Source organism: Scardinius erythrophthalmus (assembly GCF_964197995.2).
Source record: "Scardinius erythrophthalmus genome assembly, chromosome: 17".
In the NCBI taxonomy this organism is placed as follows: Eukaryota; Metazoa; Chordata; class Actinopteri; order Cypriniformes; family Leuciscidae; genus Scardinius; species Scardinius erythrophthalmus.
This window is the reverse complement of record NC_138237.1, coordinates 37,826,656-37,836,275: the sequence shown is the minus strand read 5'-3', so window position 1 is coordinate 37,836,275 and position 9,620 is coordinate 37,826,656. Positions and strand designations below refer to the sequence as shown.

Sequence of the window (9,620 nt, the reverse complement as noted above, 5' to 3'; positions counted from 1 at the left end):
GTGAGACTGGATGTTTGAATAATTCAGGACGTTTTCTCTTAGGACAGAATACAGAATGACTGTTGACAAACTGATCCAGTTATACTCAGCACTGGGTTGGTGTGTGAAGGGGAGCCTCATTAATATTGTCAGTAAGATTGATTGATTCAGCAGTTTAAAGGGTTATTCACCGCTGGTAAAACGGGCTCTCCCTGGCTTGAGAAAACAGAGGGAAAATGCTGTTGTCTTCCCTTTTGCCAAATAAGTAGGAACACATCAACACCCATAATGCACTGGGCTTGTGCTGTCCAAGGCCACGCCCACCAGTCTGCTATTGATACGCTCAAATACCACATTGCTTTAGTAGGAAATACTACTTAGCAAACTTTCAGGCATAATGCTGTCGATTTGTATTGTTTGAGTAAACATTTAGCTGGAGTGAGTTATTTTCGGTTTCCAGTGTCGTTTCAAGATTCATAAATATGGAGAGACGGAAAATCTGAAAGACCTCTGTGTTTGGAGTCAACATTTCAAACTGAATGACTATGAACATAGTATTTCAGGCCAAACGGGGGAGGGGGGGATGTTTTACACGAAAATATGCATGTATTGGCGGCTCATTTGCATATTCATAGAACCGCGGATACTAAATGAGGCAAGGGTGTCGAGTTACATTCAAGATATTTTAAGGCATGAAGAAATGTTTTTCAAGGAAAAAACTTTTAAATATGTAATTTTGGTGATCAAAGATGAGTTTTAAGGGATAAAATGATCGACTACTGGGGGACTTTAATTACTTTGTAAGGCTGTAAGTATTAGGATTGGAGGTGAAAGTCTAAACATGATCTAGTTTGCTGTATCACGTTAGCTCAGACCATGTTGTGTAAAATGCACTTCTGTCTCCTCACAGGTCAGTGTTTGTAGTTGAGGACAGCCATGCCTCTTGTAAAGAGGACCATCGAGCCCAAGCACCTGTGTCGGGGAGCGCTGCCTGACGGGGTGACCAATGAGCTTGAGTGTGTCACAAACAGCACACTGGCGGCCATTATCAAACAGCTGGGAGGACTCAGTACGTTCCCCTTTTTCTCACTTCAACTGTTGACCCACAGTCATTTTTAACCCTTCAGTTATCAAATCGTCTGTGATTTAATATGCACTGTGAAGAGCTGCACTCTGTGAGAAACGTGTAATCCGCTGGTGTTTTCAGTGTCTCAGAGCTGCTCAATTCACAGTAAATGCTGAGTTTGAGTTGCTTTAATGTGAATTTATGAATGCAATATGCACTAACCATCTTCATATGCTTTTAATGAGAATCTCTCCCTGTGGTTTTCTGTCGAAATAGCAATTTAATTGTTCAACATTTGAAACAGCCATACATATTAGTATTGCAATTTTACTGTTACAATGTATATAGTGGGCAAAAGTGATTTCCGAAGGGGATATTTGAATGAATGAATGAGGCATTTATATAGCGCTTTTCATATGTACTACTGTACACCCAAAGCGCTTTACAGTCATTTGTTTTTAATGACCTTACAAAATATGATGTAATTATTTTTTTGATATTTTTAAATATAAAGAACAAAACACTAAACTTGGTTAAGGTATTTATCTGACAAACTTATTTGGTAAAAAAGGCAAAATACAGCTACAGGTTTTATTTTACTAAGCAAAAAAATGCATAGGAAAACAAAAAGCTGACAGGACAAAGAGTACCTATCAGTTATCAATATTTCATTTGTTTCTCTCTTGTTTTTGCGCATTCTTTTCTTTGTATGGCAGCCTGGCCAAAATTACATCTGTTTCATTGTGTTATTATCACAAGTAAAACAATCGACTCCAAACACAACTACATAATAATAATAATAATTTGGAGTGGGAACAAATTAATTAAATTCCTGACCTTGAAATAGCGTGGGAATTTTTGTATGCTAATTTTTCTGTTTTAGTCAACAAACAAGCTCCTCTCAAATGGTACAGGGTGAAGGGTCGGAATAATGCCTGGTTTTCTCATCCTTTATCAAATATGCTTCATGAGCGCAACCTGGCATGGGCAAAAGCTAGGAAAAACGATTTCAATTCAGACTGGCTTGTTTCCAGGCGATTGCGCAATGCATGCACAGTTGCAGTCAGAAAAGCTAAAGCTGAACATTTTCTTACACAAACAGAGCTGGCCTCAATCTAAACCATTCATCAAAATTTTGGAAAAGTGTTAAATCATTAACTGAAAATAATAAAGGTATTGAACTTTCCATAATGTATTAATAAGGGCTCTCATACAATCATTGATAAAGTAAAAATGCTTAATTGTTTCAATGAACACTTCATAGCTTCTGTTTTTCTTGTTTGATTCAGTTAATGGTGCTCATGTGAACCCTACGATTGTTCACTCAGAGAGCTTCAACTAGTCAGTCATTCAACTTTTCACCAATTGCAATCTCTGAGGTGTGCAAAGCCCTTAAATCTTTAGAGGTTTCAAAATTGGCAGGTCCTGATAAATCTGACCTTACTTTTTAAAGCTAGCAGCTGATTTTATTGACCCACTTCTGACTCATATTTTTAACCTTTCTCTTGTCTTAAATGAAATTCCACTTATATGGAAATCAGCTTTTCCACCTGTCAGTTCTTCCCCTGTTTAAAGGCGGAGATCCTACACACCCAAATAATTACCGACCCATTTCCAAGCTGTCAGTCTTGGCCAAAGTCCTCGAAACACTTGTCAACAATCAATTAAAGGACTTTGGGCCCTATTTTAACAATATGAAACGCAAGTATCAAACGCGAAACGCAAGTAAATTTGTGGGCGGGTCTCGGGCGCTGTTGCTATTATACCGGCGGGAAAAATGACTCTTGCGCCCGACACAAATCTAAAATGTGTTGGTCTGAAGTCGCTTCATCACTCATAGGTGTGGTTTGGGCGTAACGTGAAATAAACCAATCAGAGCGTCATCTCACATTCCCTTTAAGAGCAGACGCGCTTGTTCCATGGCGGATTGCTATTATAACGGCGGATTTGCCAGGAGCGGTTCACAGCCGAGGAGACCGACGTTCTCGTCAGGGCCGTAAAACACAGAGAAGTGACATTGGGGATGGAGAAACACACCCAAATTAGCTTCGGTTAAACAGGCGTATAATAATTTGGCTAAATGTGTAAGCTAGATTTATGCCTATTTTTTCACATCTTCATGGACACAACAATGATTTCCCTCGTGTGGAATATTTTTCCTTGTAATTATGTATGATTTGCAAAAATGTGAACTTCTGCGTCTGTGTAGATGAGAGAAGCAAAGTGTGTGTGTGTGTTGTGCACACGCTGCATTATGGCCAAGCATGCGCCCTTAAAATAGCATCTGAATAACATGCGCAACGCGCCACTGACTTTAGACGAGGTTTCTCCTGGTCAGTGGTGGAATTGTTTTCTGAAACTGCAAAATAGCACCAGGGAACGTTTGCGCCGGAACACGCCTCCTCTTTTCGCTGAACCGCCCCCGGGAGCGCAAGTTCATTCCCTAATTTACCGATGTGCGTCTGTGAAGGGAAAAGTCCGCTGTGCGTCCGGTGCAAAATAGGAATGATACATGCGTCGGTGTACAAAGTCAATTGCGCTGGGTGCAAGATAGGGCCCTTTATGTCTGTTAATAATACCCTGTCTGATTTTCAATCTGGTTTTAGAAAACAACATAGAGCAGCCTTAAAAGTACTAAATGATTTTATTGATTCTGTTGATAACCAGAAACACTGTGCAGCCTTATTCATCGATCTATCAAAAGCATTTGATACTGTTGATCATACCTTACTGATTCAACGACTTCTCAGTATTGGATTATCTAAACATATTATTGGTTGGTTAAGTAACTATCTCTCAAACAGAACTCAATGTGTACAGGATGAGGGTTTTATCTCTGGTTCACTCAATGTAACTAAAGGTGTGCCACAGGGGTCAGTCCTAGGACCACTCCTATTTACTCTATATATAAATAATATTGATCAAAATGTTCATAATGTAAATTTTCATTATTACACTGATGATACAGTTATATATAGTTCAGCATCCACACCCAATCTGGCTCTCTCTCAGTTACAGCTTGCATTTAATATTGTTCAGCGCAACTTATTTGAATTAAAACTAGTTTCAAATACTGATAAAACAAAATGCATGTTGTTATCTAAATCTAAATCAATCCCTCATAATCTTCTGCCTATTACTACGTCCCGGGGTTCGGATATTGAGTTTGTGTCTCAGTGTAGGTATCTTGGGATTTTAATTGATGATGCTCTCTCCTTTGGCCCTCGTGTTCAGCAACTGGTGAAGAGATTGAAAGTGAAATTGGGTTTTTACTTTAGAATCAAATCCTGTCTGTCCTTTGAGGCAAAAAAGAGGCTCGTTGCAGACACTTATGTATGTGTAACTGGACTGTGGTGATGTTATATATATGCGTGCATCTTCACAGTGTTTACATGCTTGTTTATCATGGTGCACTGAGGTTCATAACATCTTAAAACCCTCACTCATCATTGTGTGTTGTATGATCGGGTTGGATGCTCTGCTTTGTCCATCCGAAGACAAAAACAGTGGCATGTTTTTATTTATAAATCTATCCTGGGTCTACTTCCTTCATATCTTTATACCTACATCTGTAAAAGTATGTTTGTAGCTATAGCCTACAGTCCAGCAATTAATCTCACTGTCTGTTCCAGTGGTACGTACTGAATTGGGGAAAAGGCATTTCAATTTGCTGCTCCTTCTGCCTGGAATAATTTGCAAAGTACATTGAAACTTAGGGAGCTGGTTTTCATTGGACATTTTCAATGTAGTTTTAAACGATTTGGAGAATGAAACATCGGGCTGTAGATGTTTCAACTAGTTATGTATGGATATTGAAATTTGATTGGATTTGCTTGTGTGTGTATATGTGTGTGTATTGATGGATGTGTTATCTGTTAAACTCAAACGAGCTGTGTCTGTCAGTCTTGGCCAGGACGCTCTTGTAAAAGAGATTCTTAATCTCAATGTGCTTCTTTTCCTGGTGAAATAAAGGTTGTAATAATAATAATATGACTACAAAATCTGTCATCTTTAATAATTTTTAATAATATTGGAATAAAGAGTAAAGATGTCAACTTTACTAGGCCAGACATCACTTTTGACCACTACTGTATATATATATATTATATATTTTGAAATAAATGCTCAATATTTATTTTTTATTTTATTTTAAGCTAAAATGTTGAAATAGTTTTACACATATTATAATCTAATTTTGTTTTATTGAATAATAATAGTAATAATAATACAGTTTTATTAATACTAATATAATAATGCATTATTATAATATATTATTATTATTATTATATAGTCATATTGATGTATAATCACAACATTACAGCTAAATAGTGCAGTCTGGAATTCCTTTTAAATCGCAATCATTATTAGAAAAATTACAGTTTGATTTCCTCCCTGAATCGTGCAGCCCTAGTTCTTTGTTTGCTATCATTTATGTATAAATGATGTTTTGTTCATTGATGAACAAAATCATGTTTTGTTATGTTTGTTATGTTTGTTTGTTATCATTTATGTTGGATTTCCCACTCCAATATATTGATAATTTTTATAGTCGCATTCAAGTCTTTTGAAAAGAAACGACATTAGAACAAGAAAGAAAAAAGTCGATTTCTCTGCATTGGGTCTCTTATTAATAAATGATGTTGTACATGTGAAAAGTGATAATTTATGCCTGATTCTACAATATGTGTTTATGGATTCAGGTCGACATGCAGAGGACATCTTCGGCGAGCTGTTTAACGAGGCCAACAGCTTCTACGTGCGCATGAACGGTTTACAGGAGCGAGTGGACCTGCTGGCGGTGAAGGTCACGCAGCTGGACTCCACAGTGGAGGAGGGTGCGTAAGAACGAGTGTGATTAGCAGAAGCTGACCCACTGCTGACCTGATGTGGTGTGACACAGCCTGGAAGAACAGCGCAATGCAAACACAGGCTGTATGTTGGCGACTCAGTGCAGATGAGGCACAAAGAAGAGCAGAGAGACAAAGTCCTGCATGTTCCACTGATGTCGAGACACTACACTCTAAAAAACCCAATTTTGGGTCAAATATGGAAAATCTCAGCCGTTGGGTTCAATTTTTTAATAACATTTTTAACCTTACGTTTGGTTTGTCCATACACTCTCAGAAAATAAAGTACATAATTGTACCTTTAGGGGTACAATGGCTTGTCACTGGGGCTGTACCCTCAAGGGTACAATATTGTACCTTAACCTTTAAAAGAAACGGTACATATATGTACCTTGAGGTCCAATAAGAAGCCCTATGGGGTACGTTAGTGTAGATTGTACCTTGGGGGACAGAAATGGACTCCTACTGTACCCCTATTTCTGACAGTGTATTTGACCCAAAGTTGGGTTAGAACAACCCAGCATTTTTTAGAGTGTAGCTGAGTTATTTAAGAGCACAGTGAAATAGTGGGGTTGAATAAAGGCAGTTGACAAGGAATCATAATTAACCCTCTGGGCTTCTTCGGTCAAAAACGACCGACCATAGGAAATGATTGGGAAATACAAAAAAATACGAAAACTCAGAGAAACTTTTGGTGGTACAAACTACAAATCAGCCACTGTGCAGAAAAAAAGTGCACAGCAATGAAGGGGTGACACTCTAAAACATCAAGAGTGCAAATAAGACACCCCCCACACACACACACACACACACACACACACACACAGAGAGAGAAATGAACTGGGAAGACTGAAACAACAAATTTTGCCCAAACTATATAAAAATGATATAATCATAATAACTCCAAAACTATAGCAAGGAGAGTCAAAAGGTAGGTATCGTTTGAAAGAACTCTTTTTAAATTTTTTGAAAATATAAATTACATTACATTTGGACATTGTCCTGCAGAGAAACTGCGGATAAAAGACAAAATAGTATATATAATTTTTATTATGATTTTGCATATCTTTCTTATTTGTCATGGAATAACTCAGGAAGGAAATAAGGTAGGAGGAAAATTACTTTTTAGTGAAGTCCCCCTACATGTTAGCTGCATCTGGATAAAAACATTTTTTTTTTTTTGGATAAAGGAATCAAAAGTTACAGCATTTGGAACAGAGATAGCCTTTTTGTTCAGTCCTTGACTCGTAGGCAATTTTTTCTCCATGAAGAATATCTTGTCATAAAAGCAATAGATTATGTTAATTTTGGGCTCATTTTAATTGTAATAATATGCTGTAAAAAATGAAGTGCCATTTTCAATGATCTGTGAATGTTTCATGAGCTGTATGAAGTTTTTGACACATTGCAGTACATTATTTTATCGATTATGAAAAAAAAAGAAATTCTATTTATCAGCAAATAACTCAGCAATACTTAAAGGTCCCATGACATGTTACTTTTTGTAGGCTTTAATATAGGCCTTAGTGGTCCCTAGTACTGTATCTGAAATCTCTTTCCAAAAATTCAGCCTCGGTGCAGAATTATAGCCACTACAAGCCAGTCCCAGAATGAGCTTCCTTCAGACAGGCCGTTTCGGTGTCTGTAGCTTTAAATGATAATGAGGAGGAGAAAGGCGGCGCAAGGTGGAGGGTGGGTGTGGCCTCGTCTTGCGCAAAGGTACCGTGGCGTGCATGTTTACGTTGGATATAGCAATGGCACGAAGACACGCAGTCTTTCAAGCATTTCAGTTTGACCAGAGAATGTCTAATAAGGCGAGAACTTCCACTCTCAGTAAACTTCCGGCTTCTGTTCTGGTTGCAGTTCCACTCTGGCTCCACATGAGGGTGCTCACATGACGAGTGCAGAATGAATGGAGGTCTATGGCGCTATACCCCTCAAAATCCACTTTTCTCAGGATATAATTTTTTGTCTAGTAATTTGAATGTTGTATTCGAAAGGAGATGCAAATAAATTACACATTGCTGGGTCTTAGATTTTTTTGAGTCACTTATTTGCTTTAAAAAGTATTTTAAAGTGTCAATGACGTTATACACATGTACGACCAGAGATACCGCTTTACTGCAATCCGTCAGTCACTTTGGTGCTTTCGCGCTCTGCGCTTTCTTTTCTCTCGAGGCATCAACAACACAGCTGACACAGGCAAACACATGTGCTAGAAGAGTTTTTGTTTTGTTTGTTTGTGGTCCCGCTTTGGATGCCACGATGCCATCAAGCGGTCTCTCTGGTCGTAATCAGTCCTTCACTGACCAATCAGCATTCATCAGCAGAATGCTAGCGTGTTATGGGCAACAACAACTCAACCTGTAAGAAATCGAAAGGACAACCCATGTTGAACTTGCAAAACCTACAATCAGATCTGAGATTTCTCAACGGCAATCGGGTGACAGAGACAAATTTAGCCGTCTAGCCCCATAGACTCCCATTCATTCTGCACTCATGGGCGATCGCCCCCAGTGGAACTCTGGTGGAACTACAACCAAAATTCGGTACAACAGGGCTTAATAGGGAGTGGCCAGGCTCTCCGTAGACGGGCTCTGGTTTGACCCAGAATCTGATCCGGATGGAGAAGCAACGGATGAAGAAGTTGCAACTCAGCGGCTCCAGCAGGACGTTTCCGAATGGTTAGTTTAAAATATTATGTCTGGATACGGTACTTCGGATGGATAATGGTTTACAGTTATTATCATGTAGCTAACGCTAACCTACTGTTGCCTTTTCATGAGAGATCTGTAACATCTGTAATTATTGCTCTGCGATCTTGAAATGCGGATATCGCGAGCGCCATATAACCAACAGGAAAACGGTTATCCAAATAACAAAGAAGTGTACAACACTCGCGTTACAGTGTGTGTATTCACATACATAAACTGCATAGCTGTATAGCTAATGTTACAGCCACATTCTACGTGTAACAGTCTAGGCAAACATAAACAGTAAAGCAACACACTTATATATCATTAGATGACTTACTTGTCCGAGGTGTGTAGCTGAGCCAAAGAGAGTGATCCAGACTTTAGTTTCAGACGTTCAGCAAGCCCAGCTCTGTATTGACCCTTCGGTGTTCATTTGTACATCCAATCCAATTGTTATGCTTCGCTCGCTCAAAAGCCATGATATCTCTCGTGGACAAACTAAAATCGCGCGCGCGCGTTCCTACTTCCTAGCGCATTTTCTCATGGGCGGAAAATATTCTCTGGGCGGGCAAAGCAGAGACAGGGGAGGTAACATTTCTCCTTATGACGTCACAAGGAGGAGATTCAAGATCAGCGCGTATGAGCCTCCATTTTCTCATAGGCAGAGAAAGATAGCAAAAGCTCGATTTACACCGATTGAAATTTCTAGAAACTTGGGGACCATATACAGGCTAGGGGAACTCATATTAATGTTAAAAAACCTCAGAAAGTGAAAATTTCATGTCATGGGACCTTTAAGATTTTTTCAAAGTGGATACATTCACTGTAAAGTTCAGACTCTAAGCTTTCAAATGACATCAACTTTGTGTTAATCAAGGCAAAAATTTTGAAAAATATGGTAATGAATATTTTCGCAGCTAGGTGGCGCCTGCTGGCGGTACACTCGGTTTTAGAGGGATTACTCAGCACTCGTTTGGAGTTAATAAATGTGATTAGATGCATTAAAAAGCTGACATCCTAAGCTTTAAAATG

At 38.8% G+C, this 9,620-nt stretch overlaps 1 protein-coding gene across 1 annotated transcript in view; it reads left to right on the top strand.

Annotated features, from left to right (window-relative positions):
* Positions 1-915: 915 nt before the first annotated feature.
* LOC308705101 (actin-binding protein WASF3) overlaps positions 916-9,620 on the top strand; it is a gene marked incomplete at both ends in the record, with an annotated part of 29,678 nt that continues 20,973 nt past the window's right edge. Inside the window, 2 exons of the mRNA XM_081389948.1 lie at positions 916-1,048; positions 5,746-5,880. Of these exons, the coding sequence (XP_081246074.1) occupies positions 916-1,048; positions 5,746-5,880 (268 nt within the window). The remainder of the gene's footprint in view (positions 1,049-5,745; positions 5,881-9,620) is intronic.